Consider the following 23,854-nt stretch of genomic DNA (forward strand, 5'->3'; position numbering starts at 1 on the left):
ATTGGACTGCGATTATTTTGAACACTACTGTATATTCTGCAGATGATTGCACTACTTCCCTCTGTTATCTGCTCACACAATTTCTCTGGTGGATTCAAACATGGAGAAGTGTAATAGTCTGCAGAATATAGCACTATGAATCTGTCAGGGGGTTGAGGACACTTTATACACAGGCCTTATCCATGTGCATATATAATATTAGACAACTTCTCATCCCCCAGATGAAAGGCGTGTGAGTGGACGATGGGCGTGAGTGGACAATGGGTGTGAGTGGATGATGGGTGTGAGTGGATGATGGGCGTGTGAGTGGATGATGGGTGTGTGTATGTGGATGGGCGTGTGAGTGGATGATGGGTGTGAGTGGATGATGGGCGTGTGAGTGGATGATGGGCGTGTGTGTGGATGATGGACGTGTGAGTGGATGATGGGTGTGTGTATGTGGATGGGCGTGTGAGTGGATGATGGGTGTGAGTGGATGATGGGCGTGTGAGTGGATGATGGGCGTGTGTGTGGATGATGGACGTGTGAGTGGATGATGGGTGTGTGTATGTGGATGGGCGTGTGAGTGGATGATGGGTGTGAGTGGATGATGGGCGTGTGAGTGGATGATGGGCGTGTGTGTGGATGATGGACGTGTGAGTGGATGATGGGTGGGTGTATGTGGATGGGCGTGTGAGTGGATGATGGGTGTGAGTGGATGATGGGCGTGTGAGTGGATGATGGGTGTGTGTGGATGATGGGCGTGTGAGTGGATGATGGGCGTGTGAGTGGATGATGGGCGTGTGAGTGGATGATGGGTGTGTGTGGATGATGGGCGTGTGAGTGGATGATGGGCGTGTGAGTGGATGATGGGCGTGTGAGTGGATGATGGGCGTGTGAGTGGATGATGGGAGTGTGTGTGGGTGATGGGCGTGTGAGTGGATGATGGGCGTGTGAGTGGATGAAGGGCGTGTGAGTGGATGATGGGAGTGTGTGTGGCTGTCCCTCAGTATTTGGCCCTGTGCTGCCTCCGCCTGTTATCTCGGGGCATGCTGCATCCTGCAGTGCATCCTGTATTTCTGCTGGTGTTGATAAGTATGACGGCTTTTTGCTGTGCTGTTTTCAGGTGCTGTAGAGGTAAAGTTCTGTGTATCTATAGAGGGGGCAGTGGAGGAGCAGAGCTATTGTAATTATTATTATTATTACTATATAGCACCATTTATTGCCCGGTGCTGTACATGAGAAGGGGTCACATCCCAAGTACAGATATCACTTACAGTAAAGAACTAACAATGATAGACGGGTACAGAGGGAGGAGGACCCTGCCCCTGCGGGCTTACATTCTACAGATACATTGTATATTATTATTATTTATATAGCTCCATTGATTCCATGGTGCTGTACATGAGAAGGGGTTACATACCAGATACAGATATCACTTACAGTAAAGAACTAACAATGATAGACGGGTACAGAGCTGTAATCTCACGCATCTTCAACAATGGGTTAAAGGGCTCATAGTGAGGCTTGGAAGGCGGCTGATCAGTATTTCTGCGGGGTCCCGGGGATAGCGGGGGTCGGCTGGTGCACCTTCTTCTCCGCAGTGCCGGGTGCACACCCAGCCGGTGCTGACATCATGCAGGATGACAGAGCATCAGCGGAGGCGGCCCCTTATCTCCTCAGTGCGCAGCCTCCGTCCTCCTCTTCTTCTGCTTAGCAGGAGGGATGCGGACAGATCCTGATCCGTAGAAGCCTCATCCATCCATCCATCCCCCGAGAGCGCGTCCTGACACAGCGACTCCCAGCATCCGCACCAGGAGCAGGGAAGATGCCGCTGGATTCCACAAAGGAGGAGAGGACGGCGAGGAAGGATGTCAGGACGCTGCCGGCTGAAGCAGGTGATGGGGGTCCTATCACTGGGAAGGATGGAGGATCAGCCAGAGATTAGGAGCGAGACACAAGGATCAGCAGATCAGGGGAGGCCGCAGTTCATTGCAGACTCGGCTCCGGGAAATCCCGGCCCAGCACCGATGGATTTATCTCAGGAATTAACACTGAGGGGGTAATAAGAGTAATAAGACCCCCCAGGCCCTGACACCACTGCAGGGATCAGATCTGAGGTCTATCTGTTCCAATGACCACATGACCGCCTATGACTCTGCACAGTCTGCATATCACCCACCAGGGGTGCAGCGGGGGCATTGCCCGGGAGCCAGAGGGGGCGCCAGCGAGCCACACTGCCAGTGCCAGGATAATTACAGACCAGTCCAGGAACCTGAACAATTGTCCTGGGTGCAGGAAGGCCTGGGGTCTTCACTGGCTCCCACCATAGTCCTCAGCCATGACTCTGACCTCATTACTCCAGGCACAATGAGACATGATTTGGTCTCTGTTATTATGGGGGCACTGTGGATATCACTGTTATTATGGGAGCACTGTGGATATCACTGTTATTATGGAAGCACTGTGGATGTCACTGTTATTATGGGGGCACTGTGGATGTCACTGTTATTATGGGGGCACTGTGGATATCGCTGTTATTATGGGAGCACTGTGGATATCACTGTTATTATAAGAGCACTGTGGATATCACTGTTATTATGGAGCACTGTGGATATCACTGTTATTATGGGAGCACTGTGGATGTCGCTGTTATTATGGGAGCACTGTGGATGTCACTGTTATTATGGGAGCACTGTGGATGTCACTGTTATTATGGGAGCACTGTGGATGTCACTGTTATTATGGGGGCACTGTGGATATCACTGTTATTATAAGAGCACTGTGGATATCACTGTTATTATGGAGCACTGTGGATATCACTGTTATTATGGGGGCACTGTGGATATCGCTGTTATTATGGGGGCACTGTGGATATCGCTGTTATTATGGGGGCACTGTGGATATCACTGTTATTATAAGAGCACTGTGGATATCACTGTTATTATGGAGCACTGTGGATATCACTGTTATTATGGGAGCACTGTGGATATCACTGTTATTATGGGGGCACTGTGGATATCGCTGTTATTATGGGAGCACTGTGGATATCACTGTTATTATGGAGCACTGTGGATATCACTGTTATTATGGGAGCACTGTGGATGTCGCTGTTATTATGGGAGCACTGTGGATGTCACTGTTATTATGGGAGCACTGTGGATGTCACTGTTATTATGGGAGCACTGTGGATGTCGCTGTTATTATGGGAGCACTGTGGATATCACTGTTATTATGGGAGCACTGTGGATGTCACTGTTATTATGGGAGCACTGTGGATGTCACTGTTATTATGGGAGCACTGTGGATATCACTGTTATTATGGGAGCACTGTGGATGTCACTGTTATTATGGGAGCACTGTGGATATCACTGTTATGGGAGCACTGTGGATATCACTGTTATTATGGGAGCACTGTGGATGTCGCTGTTATTATGGGGCACTGTGGATGTCGCTGTTATTATGGGAGCACTGTGGATGTCACTGTTATTATGGGAGCACTGTGGATGTCACTGTTATTATGGGGGCACTGTGGATATCACTGTTATTATGGAGCACTGTGGATATCACTGTTATTATGGGAGCACTGTGGATGTCACTGTTATTATGGGAGCACTGTGGATGTCACTGTTATTATGGGGGCACTGTGGATATCACTGTTATTATGGAGCACTGTGGATATCACTGTTATTATGGGAGCACTGTGGATGTCGCTGTTATTATGGGGGCACTGTGGATATCACTGTTATTATGGGAGCACTGTGGATATCACTGTTATTATGGAAGCACTGTGGATGTCACTGTTATTATGGGGGCACTGTGGATGTCACTGTTATTATGGGGGCACTGTGGATATCGCTGTTATTATGGGAGCACTGTGGATATCACTGTTATTATAAGAGCACTGTGGATATCACTGTTATTATGGAGCACTGTGGATATCACTGTTATTATGGGAGCACTGTGGATGTCACTGTTATTATGGGAGCACTGTGGATGTCACTGTTATTATGGGAGCACTGTGGATGTCACTGTTATTATGGGAGCACTGTGGATGTCACTGTTATTATGGGAGCACTGTGGATGTCACTGTTATTATGGGAGCACTGTGGATATCACTGTTATTATGGGAGCACTGTGGATGTCACTGTTATTATGGGAGCACTGTGGATATCACTGTTATTATGGGAGCACTGTGGATATCACTGTTATTATGGAAGCACTGTGGATGTCACTGTTATTATGGGGGCACTGTGGATGTCACTGTTATTATGGGAGCACTGTGGATGTCACTGTTATTATGGGAGCACTGTGGATATCACTGTTATTATGGGAGCACTGTGGATGTCACTGTTATTATGGGAGCACTGTGGATATCACTGTTATTATGGGAGCACTGTGGATATCACTGTTATTATGGAAGCACTGTGGATATCACTGTTATTATGGGGGCACTGTGGATATCGCTGTTATTATGAGAGCACTGTGGATATCACTGTTATTATGGGAGCACTGTGGATGTCGCTGTTATTATGGGAGCACTGTGGATGTCACTGTTATTATGGGAGCACTGTGGATGTCACTGTTATTATGGGAGCACTGTGGATGTCACTGTTATTATGGGAGCACTGTGGATATCACTGTTATTATGGGAGCACTGTGGATATCGCTGTTATTATGGGAGCACTGTGGATATCACTGTTATTATGGAGCACTGTGGATGTCACTGTTATTATGGGAGCACTGTGGATGTCGCTGTTATTATGGGAGCACTGTGGATGTCGCTGTTATTATGGGAGCACTGTGGATGTCACTGTTATTATGGGAGCACTGTGGATGTCGCTGTTATTATGGGAGCACTGTGGATATCACTGTTATTATGGGAGCACTGTGGATGTCTTTGTTATTATGGGAGCACTGTGGATATCACTGTTATTATGGGAGCACTGTGTATATCGCTGTTATTATGGAGCACTGTGGATGTCACTGTTATTATGGGAGCACTGTGGATATCACTGTTATTATGGGGCACTGTGGATGTCACTGTTATTATGGGAGCACTGTGGATATCACTGTTATTATGGGAGCACTGTGGATGTCACTGTTATTATGGGAGCACTGTGGATATCACTGTTATTATGGGAGCACTGTGGATATCACTGTTATTATGGGGCACTGTGGATGTCACTGTTATTATGGGAGCACTGTGGATATCACTGTTATTATGGGAGCACTGTGGATATCACTGTTATTATGGGGGCACTGTGGATGTCACTGTTATTATGGGAGCACTGTGGATGTCACTGTTATTATGGGAGCACTGTGGATGTCACTGTTATTATGGGAGCACTGTGGATATCACTGTTATTATGGGAGCACTGTGGATGTCGCTGTTATTATGGGGCACTGTGGATGTCGCTGTTATTATGGGAGCACTGTGGATATCACTGTTATTATGGGAGCACTGTGGATGTCACTGTTATTATGGGAGCACTGTGGATGTCACTGTTATTATGGGAGCACTGTGGATATCACTGTTATTATGGGAGCACTGTGGATGTCACTGTTATTATGGGAGCACTGTGGATATCACTGTTATTATGGGAGCACTGTGGATATCACTGTTATTATGGGAGCACTGTGGATGTCGCTGTTATTATGGGGCACTGTGGATGTCGCTGTTATTATGGGAGCACTGTGGATGTCACTGTTATTATGGGAGCACTGTGGATGTCACTGTTATTATGGGGGCACTGTGGATATCACTGTTATTATGGAGCACTGTGGATATCACTGTTATTATGGGAGCACTGTGGATGTCACTGTTATTATGGGAGCACTGTGGATGTCACTGTTATTATGGGGGCACTGTGGATATCACTGTTATTATGGAGCACTGTGGATATCACTGTTATTATGGGAGCACTGTGGATGTCGCTGTTATTATGGGAGCACTGTGGATGTCGCTGTTATTATGGGAGCACTGTGGATGTCACTTATTATGGGAGCACTGTGGATATCACTGTTATTATGGGAGCACTGTGGATGTCACTGTTATTATGGGAGCACTGTGGATGTCACTGTTATTATGGGAGCACTGTGGATGTCACTGTTATTATGGGAGCACTGTGGATATCACTGTTATTATGGGAGCACTGTGGATATCACTGTTATTATGGGAGCACTGTGGATATCACTGTTATTATGGGAGCACTGTGGATGTCACTGTTATTATGGGAGCACTGTGGATGTCGCTGTTATTATGGGAGCACTGTGGATGTCACTTATTATGGGAGCACTGTGGATATCACTGTTATTATGGGAGCACTGTGGATGTCACTGTTATTATGGGAGCACTGTGGATGTCACTGTTATTATGGGAGCACTGTGGATGTCACTGTTATTATGGGAGCACTGTGGATATCACTGTTATTATGGGAGCACTGTGGATATCACTGTTATTATGGGAGCACTGTGGATGTCGCTGTTATTATGGGGCACTGTGGATGTCGCTGTTATTATGGGAGCACTGTGGATATCACTGTTATTATGGGAGCACTGTGGATGTCACTGTTATTATGGGAGCACTGTGGATGTCACTGTTATTATGGGGGCACTGTGGATATCACTGTTATTATGGAGCACTGTGGATATCACTGTTATTATGGGAGCACTGTGGATGTCGCTGTTATTATGGGGCACTGTGGATGTCGCTGTTATTATGGGAGCACTGTGGATATCACTGTTATTATGGGGCACTGTGGATGTCGCTGTTATTATGGGAGCACTGTGGATATCACTGTTATTATGGGAGCACTGTGGATATCACTGTTATTATGGGAGCACTGTGGATGTCGCTGTTATTATGGGGCACTGTGGATGTCGCTGTTATTATGGGAGCACTGTGGATATCACTGTTATTATGGGAGCACTGTGGATGTCACTGTTATTATGGGAGCACTGTGGATGTCACTGTTATTATGGGGGCACTGTGGACATCACTGTTATTATGGGAGCACTGTGGATGTCACTGTTATTATGGGGCACTGTGGATGTCGCTGTTATTATGGGAGCACTGTGGATATCACTGTTATTATGGGAGCACTGTGGATGTCACTGTTATTATGGGGCACTGTGGATGTCGCTGTTATTATGGGAGCACTGTGGATATCACTGTTATTATGGGGGCACTGTGGATGTCACTGTTATTATGGGGGCACTGTGGATATCACTGTTATTATGGAGCACTGTGGATATCACTGTTATTATGGGAGCACTGTGGATATCACTGTTATTATGGAGCACTGTGGATATCACTGTTATTATGGGATCACTGTGGATGTCGCTGTTATTATGGGAGCACTGTGGATGTCACTGTTATTATGGGAGCACTGTGGATATCACTGTTATTATGGGAGCACTGTGGATGTCACTGTTATTATGGGGGCACTGTGGATGTCACTGTTATTATGGGAGCACTGTGGATGTCACTGTTATTATGGGAGCACTGTGGATGTCACTGTTATTATGGGAGCACTGTGGATGTCACTGTTATTATGGGAGCACTGTGGATGTCACTGTTATTATGGGGGCACTGTGGATATCACTGTTATTATGGAGCACTGTGGATATCACTGTTATTATGGGAGCACTGTGGATGTCACTGTTATTATGGGAGCACTGTGGATATCACTGTTATTATGGGAGCACTGTGGATGTCACTGTTATTATGGGGGCACTGTGGATGTCACTGTTATTATGGGGGCACTGTGGATATCACTGTTATTATGGAGCACTGTGGATATCACTGTTATTATGGGAGCACTGTGGATATCACTGTTATTATGGGAGCACTGTGGATATCGCTGTTATTATGGGAGCACTGTGGATGTCACTGTTATTATGGGGGCACTGTGGATGTCACTGTTATTATGGGAGAACTGTGGATGTCACTGTTATTATGGGAGCACTGTGGATGTCACTGTTATTATGGGGGCACTGTGGATATCGCTGTTATTATGGGAGCACTGTGGATGTCACTGTTATTATGGGAGCACTGTGGATATCACTGTTATTATGGAGCACTGTGGATGTCGCTGTTATTATGGGAGCACTGTGGATGTCACTGTTATTATGGGAGCACTGTGGATGTCACTGTTATTATGGGAGCACTGTGGATATCACTGTTATTATGGGAGCACTGTGGATGTCACTGTTATTATGGGAGCACTGTGGATGTCACTGTTATTATGGGAGCACTGTGGATGTCACTGTTATTATGGGAGCACTGTGGATATCACTGTTATTATGGGGGCACTGTGGATGTCACTGTTATTATGGGGGCACTGTGGATGTCACTGTTATTATGGGAGCACTGTGGATATCACTGTTATTATGGAGCACTGTGGATGTCACTGTTATTATGGGAGCACTGTGGATGTCACTGTTATTATGGGAGCACTGTGGATGTCACTGTTATTATGGGAGCACTGTGGATGTCGCTGTTATTATGGGAGCACTGTGGATGTCACTGTTATTATGGGAGCACTGTGGATGTCGCTGTTATTATGGGAGCACTGTGGATGTCACTGTTATTATGGGAGCACTGTGGATATCACTGTTATGGGGCACTGTGGATATCACTGTTATTATGGGAGCACTGTGGATGTCGCTGTTATTATGGGGGCACTGTGGATGTCACTGTTATTATGGGAGCACTGTGGATATCACTGTTATTATGGGGGCACTGTGGATGTCACTGTTATTATGGGAGCACTGTGGATGTCACTGTTATTATGGGAGCACTGTGGATATCACTGTTATTATGGAGCACTGTGGATGTCACTGTTATTATGGGAGCACTGTGGATATCACTGTTATTATGGAGCACTGTGGATGTCACTGTTATTATGGGAGCACTGTGGATGTCACTGTTATTATGGGGGCACTGTGGATGTCACTGTTATTATGGAGCACTGTGGATATCACTGTTATTATGGGAGCACTGTGGATATCACTGTTATTATGGGAGCACTGTGGATATCACTGTTATTATGGGTGCACTGTGGATGTCACTGTTATTATGGGGGCACTGTGGATGTCACTGTTATTATGGAGCACTGTGGATATCACTGTTATTATGGGTGCACTGTGGATGTCACTGTTATTATGGAGCACTGTGGATGTCACTGTTATTATGGGGGCACTGTGGATGTCACTGTTATTATGGAGCACTGTGGATATCACTGTTATTATGGGAGCACTGTGGATATCACTGTTATTATGGGAGCACTGTGGATGTCGCTGTTATTATGGGGGCACTGTGGATGTCACTGTTATTATGGGAGCACTGTGGATATCACTGTTATTATGGGGGCACTGTGGATGTCACTGTTATTATGGGAGCACTGTGGATGTCACTGTTATTATGGGAGCACTGTGGATGTCACTGTTATTATGGGAGCACTGTGGATGTCACTGTTATTATGGGAGCACTGTGGATATCACTGTTATTATGGGAGCACTGTGGATATCACTGTTATTATGGGGGCACTGTGGATGTCACTGTTATTATGGGAGCACTGTGGATATCACTGTTATTATGGGGGCACTGTGGATGTCACTGTTATTATGGGGGCACTGTGGATATCACTGTTATTATGGGGGCACTGTGGATATCACTGTTATTATGGGGGCACTGTGGATATCACTGTTATTATGGAGCACTGTGGATATCACTGTTATTATGGAGCACTGTGGATGTCACTGTTATTATGGGAGCACTGTGGATGTCACTGTTATTATTGGGGCACTGTGGATATCACTGTTATTATGGGAGCACTGTGGATATCACTGTTATTATGGAGCACTGTGGATATCACTGTTATTATGGAGCACTGTGGATGTCACTGTTATTATGGGAGCACTGTGGATGTCACTGTTATTATGGGAGCACTGTGGATATCACTGTTATTATGGGAGCACTGTGGATATCACTGTTATTATGGAGCACTGTGGATATCACTGTTATTATGGGGGCACTGTGGATGTCACTGTTATTATGGGGGCACTGTGGATGTCACTGTTATTATGGGAGCACTGTGGATGTCACTGTTATTATGGGAGCACTGTGGATATCACTGTTATTATGGGAGCACTGTGGATATCACTGTTATTATGGGAGCACTGTGGATGTCACTGTTATTATGGGGGCACTGTGGATGTCACTGTTATTATGGGAGCACTGTGGATATCACTGTTATTATGGGGGCACTGTGGATATCACTGTTATTATGGAGCACTGTGGATGTCACTGTTATTATGGGAGCACTGTGGATGTCACTGTTATTATGGGAGCACTGTGGATATCACTGTTATTATGGGAGCACTGTGGATATCACTGTTATTATGGGGGCACTGTGGATATCACTGTTATTATGGGGGCACTGTGGATATCACTGTTATTATGGAGCACTGTGGATGTCACTGTTATTATGGGAGCACTGTGGATATCACTGTTATTATGGGAGCACTGTGGATATCACTGTTATTATGGGGGCACTGTGGATATCACTGTTATTATGGAGCACTGTGGATGTCACTGTTATTATGGGAGCACTGTGGATGTCACTGTTATTATGGGGGCACTGTGGATGTCACTGTTATTATGGGAGCACTGTGGATGTCACTGTTATTATGGGGGCACTGTGGATGTCACTGTTATTATGGGGGCACTGTGGATATCACTGTTATTATGGGAGCACTGTGGATATCACTGTTATTATGGGAGCACTGTGGATATCACTGTTATTATGGGAGCACTGTGGATGTCGCTGTTATTATGGGAGCACTGTGGATGTCACTGTTATTATGGGAGCACTGTGGATATCACTGTTATTATGGGAGCACTGTGGATGTCACTGTTATTATGGGAGCACTGTGGATATCACTGTTATTATGGGAGCACTGTGGATGTCACTGTTATTATGGGAGCACTGTGGATGTCACTGTTATTATGGGAGCACTGTGGATATCACTGTTATTATGGAGCACTGTGGATGTCACTGTTATTATGGGAGCACTGTGGATATCACTGTTATTATGGAGCACTGTGTATATCGCTGTTATTATGGGGGCACTGTGGATATCACAGTTATTATGGGAGCACTGTGGATATCACTGTTATTATGGAGCACTGTGGATGTCACTGTTATTATGGGAGCACTGTGGATATCACTGTTATTATGGGAGCACTGTGGATGTCACTGTTATTATGGGGGCACTGTGGATATCACTGTTATTATGGAGCACTGTGGATATCACTGTTATTATGGACCACTGTGGATATCACTGTTATTATGGGAGCACTGTGGATATCACTGTTATTATGGGAGCACTGTGGATATCACTGTTATTATGGGAGCACTGTGGATGTCACTGTTATTATGGGGGCACTGTGGATATCACTGTTATTATGGAGCACTGTGGATATCACTGTTATTATGGAGCACTGTGGATGTCACTGTTATGGGAGCACTGTGGATATCACTGTTATTATGGAGCACTGTGTATATCGCTGTTATTATGGGGGCACTGTGGATATCACTGTTATTATGGGGGCACTGTGGATATCACTGTTATTATGGGGGCACTGTGGATATCACTGTTATTATGGAGCACTGTGGATATCACTGTTATTATGGAGCACTGTGGATGTCACTGTTATTATGGGAGCACTGTGGATATCACTGTTATTATGGAGCACTGTGTATATCGCTGTTATTATGGGGGCACTGTGGATATCACAGTTATTATGGGAGCACTGTGGATATCACTGTTATTATGGAGCACTGTGGATGTCACTGTTATTATGGGAGCACTGTGGATATCACTGTTATTATGGGAGCACTGTGGATGTCACTGTTATTAAGGGGGCACTGTGGATATCACTGTTATTATGGAGCACTGTGGATGTCACTGTTATTATGGAGCACTGTGGATATCACTGTTATTATGGGAGCACTGTGGATATAACTGTTATTATGGGAGCACTGTGGATATCACTGTTATTATGGGAGCACTGTGGATGTCACTGTTATTATGGGGGCACTGTGGATGTCACTGTTATTATGGGAGCACTGTGGATATCACTGTTATTATGGGAGCACTGTGGATGTCACTGTTATTATGGGAGCACTGTGGATATCACTGTTATTATGGAGCACTGTGGATATCACTGTTATTATGGGAGCACTGTGGATATCACTGTTATTATGGGAGCACTGTGGATATCACTGTTATTATGGGAGCACTGTGAATGTCACTGTTATTATGGGAGCACTGTGGATGTCGCTGTTATTATGGAGCACTGTGGATATCACTGTTATTATGGGAGCACTGTGGATATCACTGTTATTATGGGAGCACTGTGGATATCACTGTTATTATGGAGCACTGTGGATGTCACTGTTATTATGGGAGCACTGTGGATATCACTGTTATTATGGGAGCACTGTGGATATCACTGTTATTATGGGAGCACTGTGGATATCACTGTTATTATGGGAGCACTGTGGATGTCACTGTTATTATGGGAGCACTGTGGATATCACTGTTATTATGGAGCACTGTGGATGTCACTGTTATTATGGGAGCACTGTGGATATCACTGTTATTATGGGAGCACTGTGGATATCACTGTTATTATGGGAGCACTGTGGATGTCACTGTTATTATGGGGGCACTGTGAATGTCACTGTTATTATGGGAGCACTGTGGATATCACTGTTATTATGGGGGCACTGTGAATGTCACTGTTATTATGGGAGCACTGTGGATATCACTGTTATTATGGGAGCACTGTGGATATCACTGTTATTATGGGAGCACTGTGAATGTCACTGTTATTATGGGAGCACTGTGGATATCACTGTTATTATGGGAGCACTGTGAATGTCACTGTTATTATGGGAGCACTGTGGATATCACTGTTATTATGGGGGCACTGTGAATGTCACTGTTATTATGGGAGCACTGTGGATATCACTGTTATTATGAGAGCACTGTGGATATCACTGTTATTATGGGAGCACTGTGGATGTCACTGTTATTATGGGAGCACTGTGGATGTCACTGTTATTATGGGAGCACTGTGGATGTCACTGTTATTATGGGAGCACTGTGGATATCACTGTTATTATGGAGCACTGTGGATATCACTGTTAATTATGGGAGCACTGTGGATGTCACTGTTATTATGGGAGCACTGTGGATGTCACTGTTATTATGGGAGCACTGTGGATATCACTGTTATTATGGGAGCACTGTGAATGTCACTGTTATTATGGGAGCACTGTGGATATCACTGTTATTATGGGAGCACTGTGGATGTCACTGTTATTATGGGAGCACTGTGGATGTCACTGTTATTATGGGGGACACTGTGGATGTCACTGTTATTATGGGAGCACTGTGGATATCACTGTTATTATGGGAGCACTGTGGATATCACTGTTATTATGGGGCACTGTGGATATCACTGTTATTATGGAGCACTGTGGATGTCACTGTTATTATGGGAGCACTGTGGATATCACTGTTATTATGGGAGCACTGTGGATATCACTGTTATTATGGGAGCACTGTGGATATCACTGTTATTATGGGAGCACTGTGGATGTCACTGTTATTATGGGAGCACTGTGGATATCACTGTTATTATGGAGCACTGTGGATGTCACTGTTATTATGGGAGCACTGTGGATATCACTGTTATTATGGGAGCACTGTGGATATCACTGTTATTATGGGAGCACTGTGGATGTCACTGTTATTATGGGGGCACTGTGAATGTCACTGTTATTATGGGAGCACTGTGGATATCACTGTTATTATGGGGGCACTGTGAATGTCACTGTTATTATGGGAGCACTGTGGATATCACTGTTATTATGGGAGCACTGTGGATGTCACTGTTATTATGGGGGCACTGTGGATATCACTGTTATTATGGGAGCACTGTGAATGTCACTGTTATTATGGGAGCACTGTGGATATCACTGTTATTATGGGAGCACTGTGAATGTCACTGTTATTATGGGAGCACTGTGGATATCACTGTTATTATGGGGGCACTGTGAATGTCACTGTTATTATGGGAGCACTGTGGATATCACTGTTATTATGAGAGCACTGTGGATATCACTGTTATTATGGGAGCACTGTGGATGTCACTGTTATTATGGGAGCACTGTGGATGTCACTGTTATTATGGGAGCACTGTGAATGTCACTGTTATTATGGGAGCACTGTGGATGTCACTGTTATTATGGGAGCACTGTGGATATCACTGTTATTATGGAGCACTGTGGATATCACTGTTAATTATGGGAGCACTGTGGATGTCACTGTTATTATGGGAGCACTGTGGATGTCACTGTTATTATGGGAGCACTGTGGATATCACTGTTATTATGGGAGCACTGTGAATGTCACTGTTATTATGGGAGCACTGTGGATATCACTGTTATTATGGGAGCACTGTGGATGTCACTGTTATTATGGGAGCACTGTGGATGTCACTGTTATTATGGGGGACACTGTGGATGTCACTGTTATTATGGGAGCACTGTGGATGTCACTGTTATTATGGGGGACACTGTGGATGTCACTGTTATTATGGGGGCACTGTGGATGTCACTGTTATTATGGGAGCACTGTGGATGTCACTGTTATTATGGGAGCACTGTGAATGTCACTGTTATTATGGGAGCACTGTGGATATCACTGTTATTATGGGGGCACTGTGGATGTCACTGTTATTATGGGGGACACTGTGGATGTCACTGTTATTATGGGGGCACTGTGGATGTCACTGTTATTATGGGAGCACTGTGGATGTCACTGTTATTATGGGAGCACTGTGGATATCACTGTTATTATGGGAGCACTGTGGATGTCACTGTTATTATGGGGGACACTGTGGATGTCACTGTTATTATGGGAGCACTGTGGATGTCACTGTTATTATGGGGGACACTGTGGATGTCACTGTTATTATGGGGGCACTGTGGATGTCACTGTTATTATGGGAGCACTGTGGATGTCACTGTTATTATGGGAGCACTGTGAATGTCACTGTTATTATGGGAGCACTGTGGATGTCACTGTTATTATGGGGGACACTGTGGATGTCACTGTTATTATGGGGGCACTGTGGATGTCACTGTTATTATGGGAGCACTGTGGATGTCACTGTTATTATGGGAGCACTGTGGATATCACTGTTATTATGGGAGCACTGTGGATGTCACTGTTATTATGGGAGCACTGTGGATATCACTGTTATTATGGGAGCACTGTGGATGTCGCTGTTATTATGGGAGCACTGTGGATGTCACTGTTATTATGGGGCACTGTGGATGTCGCTGTTATTATGGGAGCACTGTGGATGTCACTGTTATTATGGGAGCACTGTGGATGTCACTGTTATTATGGGAGCACTGTGGATGTCACTGTTATTATGGGAGCACTGTGGATGTCACTGTTATTATGGGAGCACTGTGGATGTCACTGTTATTATGGGAGCACTGTGGATGTCACTGTTATTATGGGAGCACTGTGGATGTCACTGTTATTATGGGGCACTGTGGATGTCGCTGTTATTATGGGAGCACTGTGGATGTCACTGTTATTATGGGAGCACTGTGGATGTCACTGTTATTATGGGAGCACTGTGGATGTCACTGTTATTATGGGAGCACTGTGGATGTCACTGTTATTATGGGAGCACTGTGGATGTCACTGTTATTATGGGGGCACTGTGGATGTCACTGTTATTATGGGAGCACTGTGGATGTCGCTGTTATTATGGGAGCACTGTGGATGTCACTGTTATTATGGGGGCACTGTGGATGTCACTGTTATTATGGGAGCACTGTGGATGTCGCTGTTATTATGGGAGCACTGTGGATGTCACTGTTATTATGGGAGCACTGTGGATGTCACTGTTATTATGGGGGCACTGTGGATGTCACTGTTATTATGGGAGCACTGTGGATGTCGCTGTTATTATGGGAGCACTGTGGATATCGCTGTTATTATGGGAGCACTGTGGATGTCACTGTTATTATGGGAGCACTGTGGATGTCACTGTTATTATGGGGGCACTGTGGATGTCGCTGTTATTATGGGAGCACTGTGGATGTCACTGTTATTATGGGAGCACTGTGGATGTCACTGTTATTATGGGGGCACTGTGGATGTCGCTGTTATTATGGGAGCACTGTGGATGTCGCTGTTATTATGGGAGCACTGTGGATGTCACTGTTATTATGGGAGCACTGTGGATGTCGCTGTTATTATGGGGGCACTGTGGATATCACTGTTATTATGGGAGCAATGTGGATATCACTGTTATTATGGGAGCACTGTGGATATCACTGTTATTATGGGAGCACTGTGGATGTCACTGTTATTATGGGAGCACTGTGGATGTCACTGTTATTATGAGAGCACTGTGGATATCACTGTTATTATGGGGCACTGTGGATGTCACTGTTATTATGGGAGCACTGTGGATGTCACTGTTATTATGGGAGCACTGTGGATATCACTGTTATTATGGGAGCACTGTGGATATCACTGTTATTATGGGAGCACTGTGGATGTCACTGTTATTATGGGGGCACTGTGGATGTCACTGTTATTATGGAAGCACTGTGGATATCGCTGTTATTATGGGAGCACTGTGGATATCACTGTTATTATGGGAGCACTGTGGATGTCACTGTTATTATGGGGGCACTGTGGATGTCACTGTTATTATGGGAGCACTGTGGATATCACTGTTATTATGGGAGCACTGTGGATATCACTGTTATTATGGGAGCACTGTGGATATCACTGTTATTATGGGAGCACTGTGGATGTCACTGTTATTATGGGGGCACTGTGGATGTCACTGTTATTATGGGAGCACTGTGGATATCACTGTTATTATGGGAGCACTGTGGATATCACTGTTATTATGGGGGCACTGTGGATGTCGCTGTTATTATGGGGGCACTGTGGATATCACTGTTATTATGGGAGCACTGTGGATGTCACTGTTATTATGGGAGCACTGTGGATGTCACTGTTATTATGGGAGCACTGTGAATATCACTGTTATTATGGGAGCACTGTGGATATCACTGTTATTATGGGAGCACTGTGGATGTCACTGTTATTATGGGAGCACTGTGGATATCACTGTTATTATGGAAGCACTGTGGATGTCGCTGTTATTATGGGGGCACTGTGGATATCGCTGTTATTATGGGAGCACTGTGGATATCACTGTTATTATGGGAGCACTGTGGATGTCACTGTTATTATGGGGGCACTGTGGATGTCACTGTTATTATGGGAGCACTGTGGATATCGCTGTTATTATGGGAGCACTGTGGATGTCACTCTTATTATGGGAGCACTGTGGATGTCACTGTTATTATGGGGGCACTGTGGATGTCACTGTTATTATGGGAGCACTGTGGATGTCACTGTTATTATGGGAGCACTGTGGATATCGCTGTTATTATGGGAGCACTGTGGATGTCGCTGTTATTATGGGAGCACTGTGGATGTCACTGTTATTATGGGAGCACTGTGGATGTCGCTGTTATTATGGGAGCACTGTGGATGTCACTGTTATTATGGGAGCACTGTGGATGTCACTGTTATTATGGGAGCACTGTGGATATCGCTGTTATTATGGGAGCACTGTGGATGTCGCTGTTATTATGGGAGCACTGTGGATGTCGCTGTTATTATGGGAGCACTGTGGATGTCACTGTTATTATGGAAGCACTGTGTATATCGCTGTTATTATGGAGCACTGTGGATGTCACTGTTATTATGGGAGCACTGTGGATGTCGCTGTTATTATGGGAGCACTGTGGATATCACTGTTATTATGGGGGCACTGTGGATGTCACTGTTATTATGGAAGCACTGTGGATATCGCTGTTATTATGGGAGCACTGTGGATGTCACTGTTATTATGGCAGCACTGTGGATGTCACTGTTATTATGGGAGCACTGTGGATATCACTGTTATTATGGGGGCACTGTGGATGTCACTGTTATTATGGGAGCACTGTGGATGTCGCTGTTATTATGGGAGCACTGTGGATGTCACTGTTATTATGGAGCACTGTGGATGTCACTGTTATTATGGAAGCACTGTGGATATCACTGTTATTATGGAGCACTGTGGATGTCACTGTTATTATGGGAGCACTGTGGATGTCGCTGTTATTATGGGAGCACTGTGGATGTCACTGTTATTATGGAGCACTGTGGATGTCACTGTTATTATGGAAGCACTGTGGATATCACTGTTATTATGGGAGCACTGTGGATGTCACTGTTATTATGGGAGCACTGTGGATATCACTGTTATTATGGAGCACTGTGGATATCACTGTTATTATGGGAGCACTGTGGATATCACTGTTATTATGGGAGCACTGTGGACGTCGCTGTTATTATGGGTGCACTGTGGATGTCACTGTTATTATGGAGCACTGTGGATGCCACTGTTATTATGGAAGCACTGTGGATATCACTGTTATTATGGGAGCACTGTGGATATCACTGTTATTATGGAGCACTGTGGATATCACTGTTATTATGGGAGCACTGTGGATATCACTGTTATTATGGGAGCACTGTGGATGTCACTGTTATTATGGAGCACTGTGGATATCACTGTTATTATGGGAGCACTGTGGATATCACTGTTATTATGGGAGCACTGTGGATGTCACTGTTATTATGGGAGCACTGTGGATATCACTGTTATTATGGGAGCACTGTGGATATCACTGTTATTATGGGAGCACTGTGGATGTCACTGTTATTATGGGAGCACTGTGGATATCACTGTTATTATGGGAGCACTGTGGATATCACTGTTATTATGGGAGCACTGTGGATGTCACTGTTATTATGGGAGCACTGTGGATGTCACTGTTATTATGGAGCACTGTGGATATCACTGTTATTATGGGAGCACTGTGGATATCACTGTTATTATGGAAGCACTGTGGATATCGCTGTTATTATGGAAGCACTGTGGATGTCGCTGTTATTATGGGAGCACTGTGGATATCACTGTTATTATGGGAGCACTGTGGATGTCACTGTTATTATGGAGCACTGTGGATATCACTGTTATTATGGGAGCACTGTGGATATCACTGTTATTATGGAAGCACTGTGGATATCGCTGTTATTATGGAAGCACTGTGGATGTCGCTGTTATTATGGGAGCACTGTGGATATCACTGTTATTATGGAAGCACTGTGGATATCACTGTTATTATGGAAGCACTGTGGATATCGCTGTTATTATGGAAGCACTGTGGATGTCGCTGTTATTATGGGAGCACTGTGGATATCACTGTTATTATGGGGGCACTGTGGATATCACTGTTATTATGGGAGCACTGTGGATGTCACTGTTATTATGGAGCACTGTGGATGTCACTGTTATTATGGAGCACTGTGGATGTCACTGTTATTATGGAAGCACTGTGGATATCACTGTTATTATGGGAGCACTGTGGATGTCACTGTTATTATGGGAGCACTGTGGATATCACTGTTATTATGGAGCACTGTGGATATCACTGTTATTATGGGAGCACTGTGGATATCACTGTTATTATGGGAGCACTGTGGATATCACTGTTATTATGGAGCACTGTGGATATCACTGTTATTATGGGAGCACTGTGGATGTCACTGTTATTATGGGAGCACTGTGGATATCACTGTTATTATGGAGCACTGTGGATATCACTGTTATTATGGGAGCACTGTGGATATCACTGTTATTATGGGAGCACTGTGGATGTCACTGTTATTATGGGAGCACTGTGGATGTCACTGTTATTATGGGAGCACTGTGGATGTCACTGTTATTATGGAGCACTGTGGTTGTCACTGTTATTATGGAGCACTGTGGATATCACTGTTATTATGGGAGCACTGTGGTTGTCACTGTTATTATGGGAGCACTGTGGTTGTCACTGTTATTATGGGAGCACTGTGGTTGTCACTGTTATTATGGGAGCACTGTGGATATCACTGTTATTATGGAAGCACTGTGGATATCGCTGTTATTATGGAAGCACTGTGGATGTCGCTGTTATTATGGGAGCACTGTGGATGTCACTGTTATTATGGGAGCACTGTGGATATCGCTGTTATTATGGGAGCACTGTGGATATCACTGTTATTATGGAGCACTGTGGATATCACTGTTATTATGGAGCACTGTGGATATCACTGTTATTATGGGAGCACTGTGGATATCACTGTTATTATGGGAGCACTGTGGATGTCACTGTTATTATGGGAGCACTGTGGATGTCACTGTTATTATGGGAGCACTGTGGATATCACTGTTATTATGGAAGCACTGTGGATATCACTGTTATTATGGAGCACTGTGGATATCACTGTTATTATGGAGCACTGTGGATATCACTGTTATTATGGGAGCACTGTGGATATCACTGTTATTATGGGAGCACTGTGGATGTCACTGTTATTATGGGAGCACTGTGGATGTCACTGTTATTATGGGGGCACTGTGGTTGTCGCTGTTATTATGGGAGCACTGTGGATATCACTGTTATTATGGGAGCACTGTGGATGTCACTGTTATTATGGAGCACTGTGGATATCACTGTTATTATGGGGCACTGTGGATGTCGCTGTTATTATGGAAGCACTGTGGATATCACTGTTATTATGGAGCACTGTGGATGTCACTGTTATTATGGGGGCACTGTGGTTGTCGCTGTTATTATGGGAGCACTGTGGATATCACTGTTATTATGGGAGCACTGTGGTTGTCGCTGTTATTATGGGAGCACTGTGGATGTCACTGTTATTATGGGAGCACTGTGGATATCACTGTTATTATGGGAGCACTGTGGTTGTCGCTGTTATTATGGGAGCACTGTGGATATCACTGTTATTATGGGAGCACTGTGGATATCACTGTTATTATGGGAGCACTGTGGATGTCACTGTTATTATGGGAGCACTGTGGATATCACTGTTATTATGGGAGCACTGTGGATGTCACTGTTATTATGGGGGCACTGTGGTTGTCACTGTTATTATGGGGGCACTGTGGTTGTCGCTGTTATTATGGGGGCACTGTGGTTGTCGCTGTTATTATGGGAGCACTGTGGATGTCACTGTTATTATGGGAGCACTGTGGATGTCACTGTTATTATGGGAGCACTGTGGATGTCGCTGTTATTATGGGAGCACTGTGGATGTCACTGTTATTATGGGGGCACTGTGGTTGTCACTGTTATTATGGGGGCACTGTGGTTGTCGCTGTTATTATGGGAGCACTGTGGATGTCACTGTTATTATGGGGGCACTGTGGTTGTCACTGTTATTATGGGGGCACTGTGGTTGTCGCTGTTATTATGGGAGCACTGTGGATGTCACTGTTATTATGGGAGCACTGTGGATGTCGCTGTTATTATGGGAGCACTGTGGATGTCACTGTTATTATGGGAGCACTGTGGATATCACTGTTATTATGGAGCACTGTGGATATCACTGTTATTATGGGAGCACTGTGGATATCACTGTTATTATGGGAGCACTGTGGATGTCACTGTTATTATGGGAGCACTGTGGATATCACTGTTATTATGGGAGCACTGTGGATATCACTGTTATTATGGAGCACTGTGGATATCACTGTTATTATGGGATCACTGTGGATGTCGCTGTTATTATGGGAGCACTGTGGATGTCACTGTTATTATGGGAGCACTGTGGATATCACTGTTATTATGGGAGCACTGTGGATGTCGCTGTTATTATGGGAGCACTGTGGATATCACTGTTATTATGGGAGCACTGTGGATGTCACTGTTATGGGAGCACTGTGGATATCACTGTTATTATGGGAGCACTGTGGATATCACTGTTATTATGGGAGCACTGTGGATGTCACTGTTATTATGGGAGCACTGTGGATATCACTGTTATTATGGGAGCACTGTGGATGTCACTGTTATTATGGGAGCACTGTGGATATCACTGTTATTATGGGAGCACTGTGGATATCACTGTTATTATGGAGCACTGTGGATATCACTGTTATTATGGGATCACTGTGGATGTCGCTGTTATTATGGGAGCACTGTGGATGTCACTGTTATTATGGGAGCACTGTGGATGTCACTGTTATTATGGGAGCACTGTGGATGTCACTGTTATTATGGGGGCACTGTGGATGTCACTGTTATTATGGGAGCACTGTGGATGTCACTGTTATTAAGGGGGCACTGTGGATGTCACTGTTATTATGGAGGCACTGTGGATATCGCTGTTATTATGGGAGCACTGTGGATGTCACTGTTATTATGGGGGCACTGTGGATATCACTGTTATTATGGGAGCACTGTGGATGTCACTGTTATTATGGGGGCACTGTGGATGTCACTGTTATTATGGAGGCACTGTGGATATCGCTGTTATTATGGGAGCACTGTGGATGTCACTGTTATTATGGGGGCACTGTGGATATCACTGTTATTATGGGAGCACTGTGGATGTCGCTGTTATTATGGGAGCACTGTGGATGTCGCTGTTATTATGGGAGCACTGTGGATGTCGCTGTTATTATGGAGCACTGTGGATGTCACTGTTATTATGGGAGCACTGTGGATATCACTGTTATTATGGGAGCACTGTGGATATCGCTGTTATTATGGGAGCACTGTGGATGTCACTGTTATTATGGGAGCACTGTGGATATCACTGTTATTATGGGAGCACTGTGGATATCGCTGTTATTATGGGAGCACTGTGGATGTCACTGTTATTATGGAGCACTGTGGATATCACTGTTATTATGGGAGCACTGTGGATGTCACTGTTATTATGGAGCACTGTGGATATCACTGTTATTATGGGAGCACTGTGGATATCACTGTTATTATGGGAGCACTGTGGATATCACTGTTATTATGGGAGCACTGTGGATATCACTGTTAGTATGGGAGCACTGTGGATGTCACTGTTATTATGGGAGCACTGTGGATGTCACTGTTATTATGGAGCACTGTGGATATTACTGTTATTATGGGAGCACTGTGGATGTCACTGTTATTATGGAGCACTGTGGATATTACTGTTATTATGGGAGCACTGTGGATATCACTGTTATTATGGGAGCACTGTGGATGTCACTGTTATTATGGGAGCACTGTGGATGTCGCTGTTATTATGGGGGCACTGTGGATATCACTGTTATTATGGGAGCACTGTGGATATCACTGTTATTATGGAGCACTGTGGATATTACTGTTATTATGGGATCACTGGATGTCGCTGTTATTATGGGAGCACTGTGGATATCACTGTTATTATGGAGCACTGTGGATATCACTGTTATTATGGGAGCACTGTGGATATCACTGTTATTATGGAGCACTGTGGATATCACTGTTATTATGGGAGCACTGTGGATATCACTGTTATTATGGGAGCACTGTGGATATCACTGTTATTATGGGAGCACTGTGGATATCACTGTTATTATGGGAGCACTGTGGATATCACTGTTATTATGGGAGCACTGTGGATATCACTGTTATTATGGAGCACTGTGGATATTACTGTTATTATGGGAGCACTGTGGATGTCACTGTTATTATGGAGCACTGTGGATATCACTGTTATTATGGGAGCACTGTGGATATCACTGTTATTATGGGAGCACTGTGGATATCACTGTTATTATGGGAGCACTGTGGATATCACTGTTATTATGGGAGCACTGTGGATG

The 23,854-nt window shown here is 44.6% G+C and overlaps 1 protein-coding gene across 4 annotated transcripts in view; it reads left to right on the top strand.

Moving 5' to 3' along the window:
* The first annotated feature begins 986 nt into the window (after window positions 1-986).
* Window positions 987-23,854, top strand: part of LOC141264771 (uncharacterized) — a 69,264-nt gene continuing 46,396 nt past the window's right edge. For 2 of the 4 annotated variants that reach the window (XM_073677062.1, XM_073677063.1), the window contains exon 1: window positions 987-1,116. In XM_073677062.1, coding sequence (XP_073533163.1) covers window positions 1,029-1,116 — 88 coding nt within the window. In that variant the 5' untranslated portion in view covers window positions 987-1,028. Of the gene's footprint in view, window positions 1,117-1,645; window positions 1,878-23,854 lie in introns of those variants that run through there. The other 2 variants (XM_073677064.1, XM_073677065.1) reach the window with 2 other exon arrangements.

The sequence above is a fragment of the Phyllobates terribilis genome, unplaced genomic scaffold, assembly GCF_046119375.1.
Source record: "Phyllobates terribilis strain yellow unplaced genomic scaffold, ASM4611937v1 Scaffold_4__5_contigs__length_816908805, whole genome shotgun sequence".
NCBI classification, from domain to species: Eukaryota; Metazoa; Chordata; class Amphibia; order Anura; family Dendrobatidae; genus Phyllobates; species Phyllobates terribilis.